The 19,682-nt window shown below is 37.1% G+C and overlaps 5 protein-coding genes across 12 annotated transcripts in view; 3 read left to right on the top strand and 2 right to left on the bottom strand.

The window, feature by feature from the left end:
* The window catches only part of LOC109857799 (protein bric-a-brac 2-like), a 50,686-nt gene extending 41,455 nt beyond the window's left edge, over positions 1-9,231 (top strand). For all 5 annotated transcript variants that reach the window (XM_020434499.1, XM_020434496.1, XM_020434498.1 and 2 more), the window contains exons 4-9: positions 4,957-5,238; positions 5,793-5,931; positions 6,567-6,722; positions 7,772-8,110; positions 8,227-8,677; positions 8,830-9,231. In XM_020434499.1, the coding sequence (XP_020290088.1) occupies positions 4,957-5,238; positions 5,793-5,931; positions 6,567-6,722; positions 7,772-8,110; positions 8,227-8,677; positions 8,830-9,034 (1,572 nt within the window). In that variant the 3' untranslated portion in view covers positions 9,035-9,231. The remainder of the gene's footprint in view (positions 1-4,956; positions 5,239-5,792; positions 5,932-6,566; positions 6,723-7,771; positions 8,111-8,226; positions 8,678-8,829) is intronic.
* Positions 9,232-10,486: 1,255 nt separating this feature from the next.
* LOC109857783 (mitochondrial enolase superfamily member 1-like) lies at positions 10,487-13,617 on the bottom strand. Of its 2 annotated transcripts, XM_020434472.1 has the most exons (7): positions 13,509-13,617; positions 13,249-13,431; positions 13,047-13,152; positions 12,672-12,787; positions 12,305-12,459; positions 11,576-12,204; positions 10,487-11,450 (listed from the first exon to the last, which is right to left on the bottom strand). In XM_020434472.1, the coding sequence occupies exons 2-7, from the start codon at positions 13,330-13,332 to the stop codon at positions 11,056-11,058; spliced, it is 1,485 nt and encodes a 494-aa protein (XP_020290061.1). In that variant the 5' UTR covers positions 13,333-13,431; positions 13,509-13,617; the 3' UTR covers positions 10,487-11,055. The 2 variants fall into 2 exon arrangements, with proteins under 2 accessions (XP_020290061.1, XP_020290060.1); XM_020434471.1 differs by having other exon boundaries at positions 13,249-13,617.
* Positions 13,618-13,777: 160 nt separating this feature from the next.
* On the top strand, positions 13,778-14,869 carry LOC109857790 (histidine triad nucleotide-binding protein 3-like). The gene is made up of 4 exons (XM_020434482.1): positions 13,778-13,962; positions 14,107-14,224; positions 14,374-14,567; positions 14,648-14,869. The coding sequence occupies exons 1-4, from the start codon at positions 13,888-13,890 to the stop codon at positions 14,687-14,689; spliced, it is 429 nt and encodes a 142-aa protein (XP_020290071.1). The 5' UTR covers positions 13,778-13,887; the 3' UTR covers positions 14,690-14,869.
* Positions 14,870-14,909: 40 nt separating this feature from the next.
* On the bottom strand, positions 14,910-17,180 carry LOC109857787 (mitochondrial enolase superfamily member 1-like). Its single transcript, XM_020434479.1, has 6 exons — positions 17,002-17,180; positions 16,755-16,857; positions 16,569-16,684; positions 16,332-16,486; positions 15,645-16,231; positions 14,910-15,506 (listed from the first exon to the last, which is right to left on the bottom strand). The coding sequence occupies exons 1-6, from the start codon at positions 17,083-17,085 to the stop codon at positions 15,220-15,222; spliced, it is 1,332 nt and encodes a 443-aa protein (XP_020290068.1). The 5' UTR covers positions 17,086-17,180; the 3' UTR covers positions 14,910-15,219.
* Positions 15,792-19,576, top strand: LOC109857786 (p21-activated protein kinase-interacting protein 1-like). Of its 3 annotated transcripts, none has more exons than XM_020434476.1 (4): positions 15,792-15,878; positions 17,782-17,860; positions 18,137-18,299; positions 18,421-19,576. In XM_020434476.1, the coding sequence occupies exons 2-4, from the start codon at positions 17,792-17,794 to the stop codon at positions 19,548-19,550; spliced, it is 1,362 nt and encodes a 453-aa protein (XP_020290065.1). In that variant the 5' UTR covers positions 15,792-15,878; positions 17,782-17,791; the 3' UTR covers positions 19,551-19,576. The 3 variants fall into 3 exon arrangements, with proteins under 3 accessions (XP_020290065.1, XP_020290066.1, XP_020290064.1); XM_020434477.1 differs by lacking the exon at positions 15,792-15,878 and adding an exon at positions 17,104-17,186; XM_020434475.1 differs by lacking the exon at positions 15,792-15,878 and having other exon boundaries at positions 17,613-17,860.
* Positions 19,577-19,682: the final 106 nt, after the last annotated feature.

Raw genomic sequence — 19,682 nt, 5'->3', positions numbered from 1 at the left:
CCTTTTACGCGTTGTTGAAATGTTTTATTCAACCCCGGCGAGAGAGATGCGTCGCGGAAGTTTGCGAGAAGACACCTGCGGCTGGTCGTATTCTTACGTTTACTCGAGGGCGAGCACGTGGTGCGGCCAGGGTCGCGCTCCCATTCAGAAAGGAGGTTATGTAGCAGCGCGGAGAAGCGAGAGAGGAGAGAAACAGAGAGAGAGGAAGAAAGAGAGAAAGAGAGTGAGGGAGAGAGGTTTATACTCGTGACGCCCGTTACATTATCAATTCCGTTATGGCGCCGTATTCGTAATAGTGGAGACGACCCTACGACCGTCTTCGGGGATTCCCTCTTCTTCCCCTTCCTCCCCCTCACGCCTTGTCTTCTCACCGGCGTGCTTTCACCTTCTCTCTCTTCCTACTTCACCACCCTCCCCTCTCTCCCCGCCTCTCAGGCGTCATTCCACCCCGTTTTTCTCTTTTCCCTCGTGCTCTCTTTCCTCTCTTCTTTTTCTTTCTCTTCTTTTCTTTCCTTCCGGTGTTCTCTCTATATAAAGCGCCTTACTTTCCCTTAGTACGCTCTCTCTTGGCGAACAACTCCCAACCCCTCCATTCTCCCCGTCCGTTCCGTGAACCTTTCCACGAAGGTCGATCTTTTTTGCGGATTTACACCTGTTGGACTTCGTTCGCGTTCCAATCGCTTCTTTATTTCTCTTTGAACAGGAGACATCGCTCGTTCATGGCGCGGAGAAAAATCTTACAACAGATTTCTCATGTATAAACACACAATCCACACCTGCTGGAGTTGTGTGCGATTCTCATGCAGTGTTTGTTGTACATTTAAAAGTGTGTAATATTAGCATATAATTTTAACGGAGATAAATCTTTCTTTTATGTTTTTCCGCGCTCTCTTGGAAACATACTCGTAAACTTTTTCTCGTTAGAAAAGCAACATGCAATATGATTCACTGAATTCTTTTATTTTTAGTTACATTATTCTTTTTCTTTCTCTTTTTGATCTTTCATTCAATAATAATTACGTCAGCTCATTCAACAACAGCTAAAAATATAATCGCTCTTGTGTGCATACAATTCCCACGGAAATTCACCGATCAATCGCGATTCTCCTCGTCTTCTTCCCCCGCCTTCTCGATCGTCGCGATTTACCTAAAAGGCAAACGCGCGACCGGAAGTGACGCTGCCGGAGGGGTAGATCCGGGGGTTTTTTTTTTTTCACCGGCGTCTCGCGTCAATTAGTCCGGGATAATTGGTCGGCCGATGCCCTTGAACCCTAAGTATTGATTGGTGAGGTCGGATTCTGCCGGTGCGACCGTGTCCCTCTCGCCTCCAAACCGATGGCACCACCCCTATGCATCCACCTCCGAACCGACCAACCAGCCAACCACCCGCCCCGTCGCCGTCGCCGCCTAACTCCCGCAGCGCAAACCTCCCCTTTCCCCCTTGCGCTCTTCCCCGCTTTTGCAACCTTCCGTCCGTGGTTCTCCAAGTGCCGTCGCAGCCGTTAAAGCACCGCGTGTCGGCAAAGGTTTTTCCGCCCTTTATTTATTTAATTGAACTACGAAACGCCATTTCCCACGAGCGCAATCCGAGCCTACTCTTTCCGCTCCCCGTGCGTCTCTTTTCATTTTTCTTTTTCCGCGTCCATTCCGTTTCCGCGACACACTGTGGAATGACAAAATCTCACCTAGAAAAATCAATTGAAGACGTTGAACAAGCAAACATATTCTCTCAGATTCATCAGATTACGGAAAAACAAAAATTAAACTAATAATTTAACAATCTTTATTATCGAAAATACCTATCTATACGATATAACAAATTTTATGCTTAATGATTTTGCCCCAATTACGGGCTGCTCTAATATCGACTGCGTGCTGTTGAAACACACAGTACACACAGAATAATATAATATTTCAAAACAAACTTTAAAAATGTATTAATTAAATATAATAATTGTATATTATACAAATACAAAAATACAAGTTCAAGAAAAAATAAGTAAAATGTAGAAAATAATTTATAGAGACTTGATATTCGAAGTACGTAAGTACACTTCGTACGTACTAAAAAGTTATGTAGTTTATGTGTAAAACTTGTGTTTTTTTTTTGGAGTGTTCCAAACGCGCGACGAGGCGCTTGTAGTAGTGAAAGAAAAGCTATCGAAACCGACTTTCTACAACTTCGCCCAACTTGACTTCGGAGTTGTCATCTTTTCGAAGGAATTAAGTAAACAAAACGATGTTAACAAGTGTTGCTAATAGACAGATGTTGCCACTCAGTTGTTTGGATAAAATAAATTCTAATATTCTGCCAATTTATTCGTGTCGCTATTGTCTTGCTGAAAAGAATGAAAGTTGACATTGTTTTGACTGTTCTAAAAAATGTAAAAGAAACGTTAAAAGAATCAACTCTGAATTATTCGCTTTTCACACTGCCTATTTAATAATGCATTCGCGTCAAACGTGATCTCTCATATTATCATCTACGTTTAATAAAACCGTTAATAAAAGCGGTAGTCACGCGTAATATAGAAAAGATGAAAGATTGCGCCTTCAGTGCGGCTTTAATCCCCAATGACAACGGAATATGAAAGTTTTGCACATTCATAATCGGAAATTGCCACATTTAACGCTATAAACGCGCACGTTCCGGGCCTCCTTGCCAAAAGCCACGCTGCCGTCGCTCGTCATCGTCGTCAGGTTCGTTCACTCGCTCGCTTCGTCCCGACGGAGACGCTCGATTATCGCGTGTGCCCCGCGACCCGACCAGCGCCATCAAACTCCCGCGCCGCCGAGATCGAAGATCCGCGGACGTTTTCGGGGCGGCCGTGCACACGCCCGGCCGTAACGAACCGGCGAACGCGAACGAAGGCGTGAGAGTAAGAGAGAGAGGTAGAGACAGGCGGACGTGTGCGCGCGTAGAAACGCTTGAAAGTCATTGGTGTCGATGCCGTCGCGAACACGCTGAGGAAAGAGAGGGAAGGAGAGAGACAGGAGGGTATGCGTGTCGGGGGTTGGGGGTGGTCGATACGGGCCTGGGGCCGCGACAGCCACGTCGGAGGCCTCCCCATTCTTCCTGCGGGCGTTTTTGCCTCCGCCACGTTTCAGTCCTCTCACTCTCTCCGTCATCCCTTTACTCTCCCGCATCGTCTCCTCCTTTCCCTCTTATTTCTCTCTTCTTTCCTCTCTGAATTTTTCTCCCTTTCTCTTTCTTTCTTGCTTCCCGTCTCACCGTTTCCCTTTCTCTTCATCGTGTTCTCTCTCTCTCTCTCTCTCTCTCTCTTTCCTTCTTTCCCCCGTTCTCTCTTGCTCACTCTCCCTCATTCTCTCCTTGTCACGCTCTCTCAATCTATCCAGGCCGATCCGCCGTCTCTCCCTCCGTCTCCACCCACGCAACGCGTTCCAGCCGCCAACCGACGTCCCCTCCGCCCCGATGCAACCTCTGCCTCTGTCCCCCTGTCCTCTTCCCACTACCCTCCTCTCTTCCCCGCGGTTGCCCCGTGGTGCCACTCTCACGCCGCCGGCAACCGCGCAGACCCCGCCTAATCGTGCCACCCCTGGCTTGATTAAAGAACAGAGAGGCTCGGTACGAGGGTTGCTGTCGTTAGTTCTCTTTTCTCTCTCTTTCTCTTTCTTCTATCTCCGTCTCTCCTACATTGTCGTTCTTCTTTGGTCAACATTCGCGTAAGGTTCTTCCCTTAGCATGTCTCTCTTTCGTGCGACGGTTCGGCCACGTGGACATTCTAACATCCCGAGAAGCCACGCGCGACTTGACGGCTTCGCCACGCGGAGATGGTATCCATCAACTTTCTTTCTTGACTTCACTTTCTCCCTCTTCCGCTGTTCATTTGTCTTTTAAACTTCTCTCCTCGTCACACTCGTCGAGATTTCAAGGTTACTTCGTGACAAGATATATCGCGAAGACTGTTAACCATAAATCTTTGAGTGCCGCTCGTTTGTTTAAAATAAAAGATATACCTTTATATATGTGTATATATTAATCGTTAAAATGTGTATATCATATAAAGTTGATAAGTTATTGAGGAAAAAAAAAGAAATTTTTATTGTATGTAAAAGTATTTTTAACACGCGTTAAAACTTTTCTTGGAGGAAGAATCATCTTCGATATTTAAAGTCGCAAGTTACGAGCAAGTTTCTTTGTTTTTTTCTTTTTCTTTTTTTGAAAAACTTAAACTGTAAAAATTAAGTCTCTTGTTTTCAATTAGAGATATAATTGCTGAGACGTGAAATTTCTCGTTGTCAAGAAATTGGAAGAACGACTCGGCTTACCGGAACCAAATCGGCGATTCAGATTTTTAGAAGCCACGGTCGCGGAGGGTGGACGAACGTCGTCGTCGTCGCCGTCGCCGCCGCCGTCGAGATGAAATTGCACCGCCGCCGGGCGGAACGAGATGCCGGGGACGACGAGCTCGTGCGAGAAATATGCAAATCCAATCGGACCGGACTAGCGCGGTCTTTCGCTTGCTTCGCAAAGCGGTTTACCGAAATGAGCATTTTTCTATTCCGCGACCGAGCGCGCGCGCGCGCGCGCCTTGATCTCCGAACGGCGACCTTTCTGCGCGCATTTTCAGCACACATTTGTCTCGATTACTCGATATATTTACGCTAATTAATGAACTAATTCATTTACACATATAATTCGCTGTAATTCACGCAGCACAATGATATTGAACAAAAATATCGATTCCCACAATTCGGAAACAATTTTTAATGTATAATTTATTTGCAAACTAATAAACCTTGACGCGTGTATTGTGAAGTAATAAAGTAGATTGAGATTTTTTTACTGGCATCATATTTTTATTCGCATTGTATTACTTTTATTCACAAAACACACAAAGAATAAGACACATTGCGAAAGCTAAAGACTTTTAAGTTCTATTGCCGCAACGATGCGTTAAAATGTGAAGTAAGTCTTTTCGTTTTCTCTTGCAGTCGCTGTTAAAGACGGCCGATCAGCTGAAGATCAAGGGCTTGTGCGAGGTGCCGGAAAACAGAGACGGTCCGCAACCTGTCACAAGTCTGAGCTCGCCACCGAGAGAATCCGGCACCCCGAGATTGAATTACACGAAGCTGAAGAAGCATCATCATCATCAGCGGTACAAGAGACCTAGAATCGAGCGGTCGACGTTTGAGCCGCGTGCCACCGATCCGAGACACTACGAACGTTACAAAGAGGAGGAGGGCAACAACGATTACAGCCGCGATAACAAAGAGGTATAACTCGCTGATTTCTGAGAAAGAGACTGAAGAGGATCCTCTATTAGTTTATACTTGATTGCCGTGAAATTTGATACTGTGAAATGGATATTTTATGAGAAATCAGGTAGTTGATTTGTGCTCACAGTTATTTTTGTTTTGTTCTTACACCGCGCATTTGTGTTACTCTTATTTGTGACACGATATAATTACGAATTGCTAAAAGAGAGCGTATAGTATATATGATGCGAATTTATATATACATTAAAACGCAAACAAAATTTTCTTCAAAGTTTTTTTTTTAAATTATTTTTTATAATTGGAAATTTATCTGTTATAGATAATACACACGTATTTTATTTTCACAATAGATATGTCAAATTTATATATTTTTATTTTTTAAAAACCTGAACGAAAATTTGACCACGATAAAACGTTTAACAACCCGAATTAACCGCTTGTAATGCGTTGTAAAAGCACGAAAAATGCACAAACGCGTGACTTTTCGACGTGTCGACGGGCGGTTCGATCTCGTCAGGGTCGACGCTAAATTCGTACCGGATATTCCGCAGAACCATCGGGACTGGCAAGCCGAAGATGAAGAGTGCACGGAGACAGCAACAGCAGCAGTAGCACTGGAAAATTGCCAACGTAGTAGTAACAGTAGCAACAACAATAACAATAACAACGGTAACGGCGCGAATAACAACGGTAAGATTGTTAATTAAGATGTCCGCCCCACATCTGGTCTTTGTATTTGTTGGAATTTCTTTTCTGTTTTTGTGACTTATTTCCCACCATCGATTTGTGTTATTTCACACACACAAAAAAAACGGTTCATTACAACAATATCGTATCTATAAATTACTTTCTTTGTGTACAAATGACAACTTAAAATATAATTTTGTTTTCAGTGACTTTTTCTTTAATGATACTCAAATAAGAGAGTTTGTGTTTGATTAAAGAACGTCTGTGTGTGAGTTGCTTTTAATTGAGATTGTTTCGTGTGTCTAGATTCTGTGTCTCTCTAATTGTCTTCCCGATGCAAAGTAAATCAATATTTTCCAGAGTTATTTTCACTTTGGTAATACAAACTATGAGACATGTCCTTTTGTTTATACGCATTTATGAAATATATCTTTTCATAAGCTTTTAGATCAAACGCATTAAAAAAAAAAAAAAAGTGTTTCGTCGTACTAATTGCTATTATCCCGCGACAAACACATTTAGCGATTTAATTGAGAAAAAACATCTTCGTCGTGTGATTAATGAGAGATTCCAGGTGTGGGGCGATTTACCGTTTTCAGGACCACGCAGAGCAGACCTTTTTCACATCGAATAAAAAGGTGACATGTTCTGTCACACAGGGCTAGGTCACTACGGCCATCATCCGGATCCCGGAGAAGTCGATTTACCCCCCGAGACTCAACCTACCCCTCCTAGCGCCACCTTAGTAGGCACCACCATCACCCACCTGAGAGATCCGGATCATCATTCTACAGGTATAAAACTTTACAACTCTTGATTCGCGCGCTCACAGAAACGTCGATTCTTCGCGACGATGGTTGTTATCATTATACGACGCGAATAAAGCGATTATATAGAGCGACTATTTTTACCTTTGCGGTCGAGTGTGAATTTTTTTTTATCGCTAATTTTTGCTAATGAACAACGCGGAACAACGCAAATGTCCCAGCTGACTTGACTGCGAAGAGAATTTACAAGCGAGATGTGTGTCTAAGCGGTCACGAAAGGATAGTCGAAGGAGAAAGCATATTTTTTCTAGAATTAAAAATAGACTTTTTTTAAATATTTCAATTTATTAAAAATATAGAAGTATAGTGTTTTTTTAACAGAGATATGTGCAATAACATGTGTAGGTATCTAAGTAAGAAGCATATTTTTATTAAATATTATCTTTACCTCTCACTAAATAAGTTATGTTTCTCGTCAGTTTTGCAATCATAAATAATATTTTACCTAGAAATATTGTTTTTTTTTTTTTTTTACAAATCCTCATTCTCAGAACTCATCTGGTATACAGAACTCTTCTTCCTTTTTCACAAATATATCTTGAAGGTCAGATTTATTTTCTTTCAAGAGTATATTTTTAATCGTGTCTTCTTTCTCTACGTAATAGAAATCTCCCGTTTTACTCTCAGTCCATTCAGCAACGACCGTCGTACGTTTTTATTTGCCGCTCGGACGTGAGGGTGAGGGCGTGGGGTGAAACACTACTGGGCTGAAAATGTAGCCGGTCATTAGGCGGACAGGGAATCAAAATAATTGGCCTAATCATGCTTAACTGGTCACGATTAGATTTGCGTTGCTCGGCTTGTAGCAGCAGCAGTGGCAGCAACTCACGCAACCTCATTTAGCGTCCTTCCGCGTCCAGTTTCGCCTTTGACAGTGCTTGCTTATCGATCTTCAGATGTCGTCGAAGTTTTTCGCGAAACGCTAGGATACTTCGTCGTGAAAGATTCTCTCCCGATGTCTCGCAAAGCGTCAACAACGAGGTTTGTCACATCGATTTCTCACGATCTGTTCACAGAGATTCAAAACTGCGACAACGTCAAGATCAAGTTCGAAACGTTACACACAATGGATTCTTCGGACACGATCGATATAGACAGCCACATGTCAGACCGAGCGAGTGTGAGCTCGAAAAACGCAGCTGACAGTGACAACATGATGATGATAACACCGGAATTACTCGGACTTATGCCGTCGGGAAGCTCTGGTCAATCGGACTCCGGTGAGAACAACTCGAGGGGACACAGTGGGCAGTCCAGCTCGCATCACCATGGCTCGAAATCGTGGACACAAGAAGATATGGACGCGGCATTGGACGCGTTAAGAAATCACGACATGAGTCTGACGAAAGCGTCAGGTAATTGGATAGAATTGTGCTCTAATGTGTTGTCGGTCGCTATTTGTGCTAATGTTTCTGATAAAAATAATATATTCGATCAAATAACAAAGCAAATGTAAATGATTGCGTTTCAGCAACCTTTGGTATTCCTTCGACAACTTTATGGCAACGAGCACATCGGTTAGGAATCGATACACCGAAGAAAGATGGTCCAACAAAATCTTGGAGTGACGAGAGCTTGAACAATGCTTTAGAAGCGTTACGCACTGGCACGATCTCGGCCAATAAAGCGTCAAAGGCGTTTGGTATACCTTCTAGTACGTTGTACAAAATTGCCAGGAGAGAAGGCATCAGGCTGGCAGCACCGTTCAATGCAAGTCCTACCACGTGGACACCTGCCGACCTCGATCGTGCTTTAGAAGCTATTAGATCCGGCCAGACGTCCGTACAAAGAGCGTCAACGGAATTTGGTATTCCCACAGGTACGCTATACGGAAGGTGCAAACGAGAAGGAATTGAGCTTAGCAGAAGCAATCCTACACCGTGGAGTGAAGATGCTATGACCGAAGCTCTCGAGGCCGTCAGGTAATAAAACGATTTATATCGTTATATAATAAACAGTTTTTTATTTTACTTAAAAAGTAATGAAAGTAATTTTTTCAAAATAATTTTACATTTGATTAAATATAGAAAGAATCGTGTTATGAATGCTGGATGTTGTGAATTCGCGATTGCAGATTAGGACACATGAGCATCAATCAAGCAGCAATCCACTACAATCTACCGTATTCGTCGCTATACGGACGTTTCAAGAGGGGCAAATACGAAGAGCCGGTCGTCAGTGAAATCTCACAGGATGGCAGCAGTCCGCATTTTCACCAGAGTCCCAGTCAGAATCACTCGTCCGCCCTTCCGGATCAAATGCCTTATCCGGGCAGCTGAAACTTACCTCTTTATTAGAGTATTAAGTTAGCTTAAGTTCCGAAGTTTCGATTCGTCGATGCTACTTACGCTGTTCGGACAGTTCTTCAACAGACACGCGCGGGAAGAATCCTAAGAGATTAGAGGCCGATCAAAGAGAACGCCATTATGAAAATATATATGAAAACACACTTATGGATCTATGATATATAATATAATATAAAGTATACAATATTTGTTGTACATTATAAATATTTGTATATGATATATTATATTATATATTTTATATATATATATATATATATATATATATATATATACATAAGAGAGAGAAGATTTACCCGCAGTATTAAAGGCGGATCGCCGTAAGTGAACATTATGTACATTGTATAATTTTTATGTCAAGACAAGAAACGTGCAAGTTACACTGTAATAATTTATAAGAGATATTTATAAAAAAAAAAACCAGCGCATTTATATGCGCTCTTGTACAGAGAAAACCTTAGGGATGCCACCCTTAAAAAAAAACTACTTTAAGCATATTAAGTCTCACCTAATGGGACAATGGGTGAAGATAGTTATTAGAATGAACTAAATTCTGTTGAAATCACACGCAAGAAATAAGTAACGCTGTTCATTTAGTTGTTTACATTGCACTCGATTCAATATAAAGTTTGTGAAGCAACGACTTTGTAAAAGCACCTTCAGCGATATGAGTTTGCAACATCTTTACAGATAAAACAATTGAAATGTATCACAATTCGCAGAAAAGAAATTTTAACCTGCGTTACCTACAAATTTATGATACGTAATAAAAGTGGTGTCCATTGTAATGGCGGAACTATAAAGCGATAAAGGATAAAATTTGATTGCAAATGTGATTTAAAGAAAAAAAAAAAAAAAAAAAAAAAAAAAAAAAAAAAAAAAAAACAATTTTAGTTTCTTGACTTTAGCACATTTCACGTGAAATTTGAAAATGCATTTTATTTACATATGCCACATGAGGTCATGTATTACGAGAGAACATCTTGAAAGTAACAAATGATTATTATTTACATTCAATAATCGTGTGTAAAACATATTTCGCAGGATAAACTTATAAAAAGTGGCGTCTTATTAATTTTTGTCTTTCTTTTATTTAATAAAAAAAAAACGAAAAAAAAACTTTAAAGACGAAAGAAATAGTAAATATTTACAAAGTAGAAAGAGAGAGAAGGCTTTTTATACTCCCCTTTCCCAAGTTTCGTAGAAGATTTAAGATTTTCCCCCGAGCTCAACTGCCACTCTATAAATATGTTACACACATTATTAATTTATCACGCTCACATTTAGTATATTACAATTACAAATATACATATACATATGCTACTTATAAATATATATATGTACAGTTTATATATTTTAAATTAAAAAGTAATGTCAAATCAAAAAAACGTGTAATTTTTATGAATCTTTGATATCCTTTTTTGTCATGAGAGAAGAATGTGATTTAATAAGTTTCTTATATGAATTTTGCATATCTTGCAATTTCAAAGATTGCGGCAAGAATCATGTTGAATGATTGAACGAAAAATGTCAGAAGCGTAAAAAAGATATAGGTCTAGAATTCGTGCAAAATTCACTTGCAATCGATAGAAGACAGTCACAAAATATTTCGACAAGCCTCTTTTTGTTTTCCACAAGTAATATACACATGTAATAGTATATACTATATATATATATTTATATCTACACAAAGTCGAAATATGATGTATTGAACAGTCTCAAATGATCACAACTGAGGTGTCGATTGGAACCACGAAATATCATTCTTACAACATTTCACATTTCAATCGCTGTCGGAATATTTTTTATAGTGCTTTATCTATTGAAAATTATTTATTCATAAAAAACTTATTTTCACATAAAACGCATTTTCTTAAACCACTCTAGATCACGACTGTACACGACTGTTAATTCAATCGTTCCTCGCGTAATATTCTTATGTGTATATTTTTCTCTTCCAGTAATAACTATATTTAATAAATTGTCAGCAAAATAGATTATAAGTCAGTTGTGCTATGAGATGATGATGGAATATTTTGTCCTACGAACAAAATATTTTCCTTGACGAACGTAGGAAAATCTCTTTGAGGAACCGATTTTGTTGATGAACGTAGATTCCCTGTTCGAAGCAAATATTTCCATCGCGTTCCGTTCGGATAGGACCATCTCGAAATACACTTATCCTTAAGCTTAGTTGAATATCCAGGAAATTTGGATGGCATGTACTTGCCGTTTTGAACGAATACCGGCCTTTCGAAATACCCGTGTAGTTGATCCACAAATTGTATTAATTGTTGGTCAGTAGTTTGACTTAAACAGATATAGTCCCATGTTTGAAGGTGTTGAATCATCTCACCTAAACCTGCTCCGTTACCGTATCCCCAGACTGGAGCTATAAATAGAAGTTTCTATTTCACATTTTGTCCAGCTAACAGCTTTTCTAAATTCACGTCAAAAAAAGTCTACAATCTCTTTAATATGTTTCTACATAAAAGGTACGATTGATTGGAAATATACTTTTTGTCTTCTCCGCCAGAAAATATACAGCTAAGGCTTCGTTAACACCAGCCATTCTTGTTACGTTCATGTGCCAAAAATCGGGTATCATCAGTCTGAGCAGTTGCATGGCTACGACGCAATTCGAGCACATTTCACCGACACATAATGAGATGCAGTGTTTGATCTGACTTTTCAAATAAAAACATTCCAGCACGTCGTCAGAAGATATCGCATTTTCTATACAAAAAGGTCGAAGTATTCCGTTTTGGTTTCGTTGTGTATATATACGCGAACTTATTGTTTTTACTATAGTGAACGCCATTGCCCGATTCGGTAGTGTTTCATTTATGTGCGCTATTAGTTTTCTATTTTTCCAGCCTATAACTTTCCTCGTTAAGATACAGGATTGCATATTCACCGCAGGCAGTCTCTCCTCGTCATTATCTATATCCACTTTGAATACGTTAAATCCGCTTTTTACGTAACGTTTGCAAAAATTGTAAACTTGCGAATACTGATAATCCGTCCATCCGTCTGCCACGTATGCGGGATATCCTGTTTTCTGTATCTCTTCCTCAAGTTTCTTTTTACGCGCCTCTCGTTTCCTGAGCATGTCTATTGCCTCTTCTTTAGTTACAGTGCGAGAACTGTGTGCATTTTGATAAAATTCTCGCGTGTGTATGAATATTATACTATAGAAACAAATAATCCTGGCTTTTTGGAGAAAAGAGAACTCAGAACACTTACATGTGTGTAAAGTCTATTGTGGATACGAGTTGCTCGGGTGTCATGTCCGTAAGAAGTTTCCATACGGGTTTACCTTCGATACGCGCCCATAGATCCCACAATGCGTTTACGATAACTGCTGTGGCTATGTGTCTCACATCACACTCCGGTCCTATCTATAAGAGAGAATGAATATAAAACAGACATAATTATATATGATGTCGCGAGATATTTTATGTTTGTTTTTTCTTGTTTATATTTGATGAAAGCGCGTTTCCCAATGTATTTTACTGAGAAAAATATATATGTTGTTTTTCTTTTTTTATCAAAATTATGATTCGAATTTTATTAATTTGTTTGCATATTCGCGATATGTTTTCTCGTTTACCGAATTTAATTCCTTGTCGGTCGTCAACATTTTCCAGAACGATGCAAAATCGCTGTAAATCTCCGCTACGTTCCGATCTTTTACGAGATTAAAAAGGAGCTTGCACGTTGCTGTTACTGCACAGAAAGTTGCACGTGAGTTTTGCATTGCATGTGTAGTAATGAATATTTTCTGTTTCTTGAGAAAGTGTTTTATACTTATATAGGTTATTATAATAATTAAAATTATATTTTTATCAATCCCACATAAATTCATATAATGTCCATTAGACGTTCATGCTTTTATGTGACGTCTACTAGAGGTTTTTATGTGAAATAATAGACTCTGTAAAGAACAGTGAGTATATTTGTTCAAGTGTGAGAAAATTTTATATACCAAGTTCAACTCCTTCTCCCAATTCACATGTGAGAGCATATCCTTTGTATTTTACGTTATCTGTTATGAGCGTTACGTATATGCAGATGTAGTTAGGATTTACACTCTGTTATTACAAATAAAAACAATATGAGATCGGATATATAAAATTATTATTTACTGATACTTATTATTATTGTTTCACACATTTTAATGCGCTTACCGATTTTTCATTACGCTTTACTTTTCTTCTTGGAAATCTTAAATCACGCACGTCGATATCTATGATTTTCGCGTCTGTTGTCATTTTTGTACAGTACACTTTATTATATATTAAATAAATGCTTTTTCTAGTAAATAATTATACACAAATTGAAAAGGCACAACACAATTAACGGAACAAGATCTGGAAATATTTTCAATTATAAATATAACAGAACACGTCATATTGTTTGACATAAATATTTGTGTTTGTAAACGTACTCGAAGAAGGTCAGAAATGCAATCCCGAGTTTTTCCGCCTAGTTTTAAATGCGTTCTTTGGATACGACACTTCGATATCTATAAGAGTATAAAATATCGTACCAATGACTTTTATCAAGATTTGTTACTGTGTGTCTCGCGACGATCAAATAAATTATTCGCATATTTTTCAGCACTTTTCGAACTCTTGATTTAACATCAAGAAACGCTGTTCTTTTTCGAACACACAATTCAACGGCTCCGATATTTACGTTATCCATCGTTAGATGGAGTTTACTCCACTGTGTGTGATGTCGCTGTGTCATTGTTTTGTTCAGATGCTTGGATTTTTGAAGTATTTTGTGATATGTATTACGGTTAGTTAGTAAAATAAAGTTTGATGGCTGAGCAAGAGGCAAATTGCATTTTCTGTAAGATTATTAGGAACGAAGCACCGGGTGAAAAAATTTACGAGGTAATGACAAGTTAACCACAAAGTAATTTTTGACATCTAGACGCGCACACACAAACGCGAGAGAAAGCTTGTCAAAAGAAATGTCAAACGTCAAACGAGTTTAAATTTTATTACATACATCTAATAAAAATTTTATTGTTTTAGGATAATGATGTTACATGTATTAAAGATATTAATCCTGTATCGACACATCATTATTTAATAATACCAAACAGACATATACGAAATGCAAAAGTACTTAAACCTGAAGATTCAGAACTTTGTAAGTATTTTACATATACAGGTTTGTGTACATTTTATTAGGATGTTATGCAAGATGTTCTATTTCTTTTCTTCTTCTCTTTCTCTTTCTCTAAGAAATGATATTTATTGAGTAAATGTCTTGGTTGTTTAACTGTGATTAATTTTTAGTTGATAAAATTATTGCTACGGTAGACATTATAACAGACAAATTGAGTCTTAATCCTGCATCTACACGAACAGGATTTCACTGGCCACCGTTTAATACAGTTCATCATTTACATTTACATGTTATTTCGCCAGTAGAAGAAATGAATATGATAAGAAAATTTATGTTTAGTCCTAATTCTTATTGGTTTGTGAGTGTAAGTATACATTGAAACACTGTTTCTTATGCAGATGTGACTGACTGATTTTAACCATTGCTTTGTCTTTTCTCTTACAGACAGACTATGTCAAATTACATATGGAAAAAAATTGTAAATGATACCAAACTAATATTAACTTTATACTTGTTTTATCTTCTTGTTTTTAATAACAAAAAGACAAAATTTTGTGCAATATTTATAAATAAGATATAAGTGAGTAAATTCTCTCTGTTCTTATCTTTCTCTTTCTTTCTGTTTTATATAAAATAATATTTGTTAAAACAAGATTTGCCAACAATTATTTATATTGTAAATTAAGTGCAATGGTGTATAATAATATTTACTGTTTTATATTTATATATATTAAAGATAACACAATGTATACATGTTTTACAATTCAATTAATGTCTCTTAACAAATTACATTTTAAATAGAACATTTTTATCTACAAAAGACATGCTATATTATTTATCTATGAAAATAACCATAACTCTTAATCTTTTAATATATTTCCTGTTTTATATTTCCCTCTTTCAGTGATAACCGCTACACCACGGAACCTTCGATATTTCCCTCTTTCAGTGTTTCTTTTGATCTTTCATTCATTATTATTTTGCATTTCTTTACTTATCGTAAACATGTATATTTTTTATTTAATTTCCTGTTTGCTCAATCTTTGTTTCCAGTAGTCACCATCTGGATAGATGTAATCTTTGATAGAATCATCTTTGAACTTGGTCGAATATCCTGCTTCTAAGGGCGGCATATAATAACCATTCTCAATTTTGACTGGATTTTCAAACTGTGAATGCTGTTGGTTCACGTATTCTATCATTCGCTCTTCTTGTGTTTGACTTAAACAGATGTAATCCCACATTTGGAGATGCTGGACCATCTCGCACAAACCTACTCCACCGGCATGCGGACACACGGGTACTGCGAAAAAATAAACATACACATCATTGTATCTTATTTTTCTCTGAAACTTATAAATTCTCCTTTGTGCTTTTTTGAAATATTCAGATATAAAAAAATATTAGGTACTACTGAGATTATATGTTGTGTAAAACTTACTATTTTTCACATATGCCATGAGGTATATAGCCAAGAGTTCATTAATTCCGCCAACTCTTGCAGCATCGATTTGGCAAACGTCTATTGCTTTAAATAGCATAAATTGCTTGAACATAACACGATTTGCGCACATCTCGCCGGTAGCTACTTTGATATTGATAGCGTGTAATTCTTGCCGAATTTCACCGTGTGCGAGAATGTCGTCGGGAGATGTAGGTTCTTCTATCCAATAAGGTTTGTACGGTTGTAGCTTTTTCATCCATTCTACCGCTTCACTCACATTCCACCACACTTGATTCGCATCTACCATCAATTTATTGCCGTAACCAATCGCACGACGCACTATTGAGCATCTTACGATATCGTTTTCGAGATTCTGACCGACTTTTATCTTGAACCCTGTGAAACCTTCGTGTAAATATTTTCTGCAGAGCTCTTCAACCTGTTCGTTGGTGTAGCCTAACCATGCGACGTCAGTCGTGTACGCGGGATATCCTCTTCTTTTTAGATCACTCTCTTTGTATTTTCTGTTTTCTCGATTTTGCTCAAGTATTATCTTCGCCTCTTCTGGGGTTATTAAATCCTCGCTGTTTATGATTGAATACGTATTGAAAAACTTTTATATAACATATATATATATAAAGAGAAAGAGAGAGAGAGAAAGAGAAATGTTTAAATATTAATTACATGTATCTGAAATCAATAACAGAAATCAGCTCATCGGGTGTCATGTCTGCAAGAAGTTTCCAAACTGGTTTATCTTCAATGCGCGCCCATAAATCCCACAATGCGTTTACAATAGCTGCGGTTGCTAAATGTATCACACCTTTTTCCGGTCCGATCTATCGGTATCGAAATTACGTGTAATTAACTCAGTAACTACCACATTATTATTATTTTTTAATTATGATTTTTTTACATTACCCATCTCAACTGCGAATCGCTTGTTAACTTTCTCCAAAATGAGGCAAAGTTATAGTAAATTTCCGTTGTTGTTAGACCTTTTACGAATGTAAATAAAGATTTACATGCTAGTGCCACTAAAGTAAAAATAATTATTAATGGTATGTGTCTTTCTGAATTTTGTTATTCATTTTGTTATTCACGTACCAATTTCTGTTCCTCTTCCTAAAGTAAATGTGAGGCCATATCCTTTAAACCCTTGGTCTGTTGTAATTGTTACGTATGCGCAAGAGTAATCTGGATCAGTATGCTATAAAATTAAATGCTATAAGAAAAAAACTACGTGATCTAAAGTAGGTAGTTTTAAAATATACATTACTATATGAAGAAACTTATAATAATTTAATATTTATTCACTTTCGATCGATCTCTTTTCCAAATTCAAACTACGTACCATTGCATCGCTTCCATCCTTGTTTTCAGATGTCGGAAATCTTATATCTTGCACATTTATATCGACTATTGTCGCGACTATCATTTTCCTCAAATTGCGATAGTATCCAAGTTCTCGCAATGACGACAGAATAATAGCGCGATGCCGACTGAACAGATTGTGTGTGGATCGTTCAAGTGAGATATGTATGTATTTATAAACTTTTCTTATCTTAAACGTAAATATTTGTTTCACTTAAATGTGGTATCACATGTTCATATGATATGAGCGCACAAGTCTTATCGTACAAGACGTAATTACAAATAGTTACGTAAAGAATGATCTGTACGATATTTCGTTATCGTACAAAATAAAGTTAAATGCATACATATAATTGCATATATACATAATATTTCAAAATTAAAACGTATTTATATTGTTTTAAGAAAACAATATATTAAAAAGAATCATCTTTCATCGCATGTTTGCAATTTGATTATATTTGAAAAATTAAGTACCATTTTCTCTTTTTTATCTTATTGATTTTTTTTTCTTCTCTGCGATTAGTTTACATTTTTCTGTGAAAAATGTTATTATAATTTACTTTTGTGTGCTTATTAATCAATATAGCATTTTAGTAACCAACGTGGGATTTTGGAACGTACCCCGGTTAGAGTGTGCATGACCACGTGTGTGGATTAAATGGCGTATACTAACCTTACTTGGTCCACTGATCCATCTTTGCGCCATTACGTGTGTGGATGATTATTTTTACTAATGAGTATTCTGTATTTTTAATAGACGAAACAAAATGTTCGAAATCATAGTAGGAACATATGAGCAATACTTACTCGGCTACAAAGTGCAGGATACTGAAAATGTAAATATACTTCAAATAGTTTATTTTTAATCTAAATGTTGTATAGGTTATGTATAGTTGCATTGTTGTTAATCAACTTGTAATGTTCTACAATATATGAACATTTACATAGTAACTAAAAATAAATATAAAAAAGTAAAATAAGATATATTTTTTAGTGTTTTTCTTAAATATATACATATACACATGAAAAGTATACTGTTAATAAACATTTCATTTTTTAATCAAGATAATATGTTGAAATTTGTTTAAATCTGAAGTATTTTTTATTTTTAGGAGTATCAAATGAAAAAAAGTTTTATAACTCACAGCCATATGGGAAGCATACGTGCTGTTGCTACTCATAAATATTACCTAGCTTCTGCTAGCGCAGACGAAACGATATGCGTATATGACTTGCGTTACAGGAGAGAAACGGGCAAGTTGATGCATCATCAAGGTACATAGATAAGAACTGATAAAAATGTATTTAAAATAATTTATCTTATTTTAAAAAAAGTAAAAAATATTTTTTAATGTTATACATTTTAAAATAAAATGTTTTTATGTATTTTTTGCAGGTACTGTCAATTATCTCGCTTTCACTTCAGAAGGTTCACATTTGTTCACGTGTAGTAGTGACGGAAGTATATCAGCAGTTCATTGCGGAAATTGGCAAATTGAAAAACATTGGTTGAAAGCGCACAAGGGCTGTACTGTACATAGCCTTGCAATTCATCACTCAGGAAAATTAGCATTATCGACGGGAGAAGATGGCGTGCTTAGAACATGGAATCTGATTAAAGGCCGGCCAGCTTACGCCACCAACTTAGTGCCAAAATTGAAGCTGGATGCGAAGTGGATAACAATCGTAAAGTGGAGTCCCGATGGAGACAAATATCTGCTGGCTGTTAATCGCAATATATATGTGTATTCTGTGGAAACGGCTAGTATTGAAAAGGAGTTTACATTTAACTCGAAGGTTATTTGCGTAGAATTTTTAAGTAACACATTAATTGCGATTGGTCACGAGAACGGCGAAATTACGTTCTATAATCTCGAACTCGTGGATCCTCATGTAATAAATATAAAGGCGCACGATATGAGAGTAAAGTGTATTGCGCACATGTCTGATCTGTTAGTCAGCGCTTCCAGTTCAGGCGAGATCAAACTTTGGAGGTATAACATTTCTAGCATGAAATTGCTGCAAACTGTTAATTGTGGCGCAAGAATTACGTGCCTTTCTTTAGCTAGCATTTTTAAACAAGAGAAATATGAAGAAAATTTAGTGGAAGTAAAAGATGAAGAAAAAGATCTAACGGAAGAAGAGGAAGAGAGCGATTTAACTTTAAAAGAAGTAGTAGAAGTGATAGACGAAGGGGAGAATTTAACAGAAAAAAAGAAAACAGATGAGAAGAAAAATTTCAAAGTTAAGTCAAAAAATAATAAAAAGGTGAAGACATTGCAAATCTCAGATAAAGAAAAAGATTCAGTAGAACAAATAGTAGAAGTGACAGACGAAAATGAAAGTTTAACAGAAGAAAAAGATAAACAAGAAAATTTTAAAACTAAGTCAAAAAAGAATAAGAAAGTGAAGACATCGCAAATCCCCTCCAAAAACCATCAAAACCGAGACGTAAAGAAAAGAAAATTAATGAAAGAGGAAATTGTTCAAATTTCGAAGAAGAAAAAGAAGAAAACGATAGATTAGGATTCAATTGCAATAGGACTTTATAAAAGTTATTATTCTATTCCTTCGTGCGTGTGATATTTACATGATAAGCTTACACCTAGGAGTAACGACTAAAGTATGTAATAAATTACACGCTAAATTTCTATAATT

Source organism: Pseudomyrmex gracilis, unplaced genomic scaffold, assembly GCF_002006095.1.
Source record: "Pseudomyrmex gracilis isolate BER0280 unplaced genomic scaffold, ASM200609v1 scaffold_172, whole genome shotgun sequence".
NCBI classification, from domain to species: Eukaryota; Metazoa; Arthropoda; class Insecta; order Hymenoptera; family Formicidae; genus Pseudomyrmex; species Pseudomyrmex gracilis.
This window is presented reverse-complemented; position numbering and strand designations above follow the sequence as displayed.

Bases quoted from the DNA above. Each gene is read 5' to 3' on its own strand.
- LOC109857790 (XM_020434482.1), top strand. From the start codon at position 13,888: ATGGCTGAGCAAGAGGCAAATTGCATTTTCTGTAAGATTATTAGGAAC. The intron at 13,963-14,106 runs GTAATGACAAGT...TTATTGTTTTAG, and splicing joins CGGGTGAAAAAATTTACGAG to GATAATGATGTTACATGTAT. The intron at 14,568-14,647 runs GTAAGTATACAT...TTTCTCTTACAG, and splicing joins ATTCTTATTGGTTTGTGAGT to ACAGACTATGTCAAATTACA.
- LOC109857786 (XM_020434476.1), top strand. From the start codon at position 17,792: ATGTTCGAAATCATAGTAGGAACATATGAGCAATACTTACTCGGCTAC. The intron at 17,861-18,136 runs GTAAATATACTT...TTTTATTTTTAG, and splicing joins AAGTGCAGGATACTGAAAAT to GAGTATCAAATGAAAAAAAG. The intron at 18,300-18,420 runs GTACATAGATAA...TATTTTTTGCAG, and splicing joins CAAGTTGATGCATCATCAAG to GTACTGTCAATTATCTCGCT.
- LOC109857783 (XM_020434471.1), bottom strand. From the start codon at position 13,332: ATGACAACAGACGCGAAAATCATAGATATCGACGTGCGTGATTTAAGA. The intron at 13,153-13,248 runs GTAAGCGCATTA...TTGTAATAACAG, and splicing joins TAAAGCGTAATGAAAAATCG to AGTGTAAATCCTAACTACAT. The intron at 12,205-12,304 runs GTAAGTGTTCTG...AAATGCACACAG, and splicing joins ACAATAGACTTTACACACAT to TTCTCGCACTGTAACTAAAG.
- LOC109857787 (XM_020434479.1), bottom strand. From the start codon at position 17,085: ATGATAGTCGCGACAATAGTCGATATAAATGTGCAAGATATAAGATTT. The intron at 16,685-16,754 runs GTACGTGAATAA...TTTTTACTTTAG, and splicing joins AGGAAGAGGAACAGAAATTG to TGGCACTAGCATGTAAATCT. The intron at 16,487-16,568 runs GTAATGTAAAAA...CGATACCGATAG, and splicing joins GCGATTCGCAGTTGAGATGG to ATCGGACCGGAAAAAGGTGT.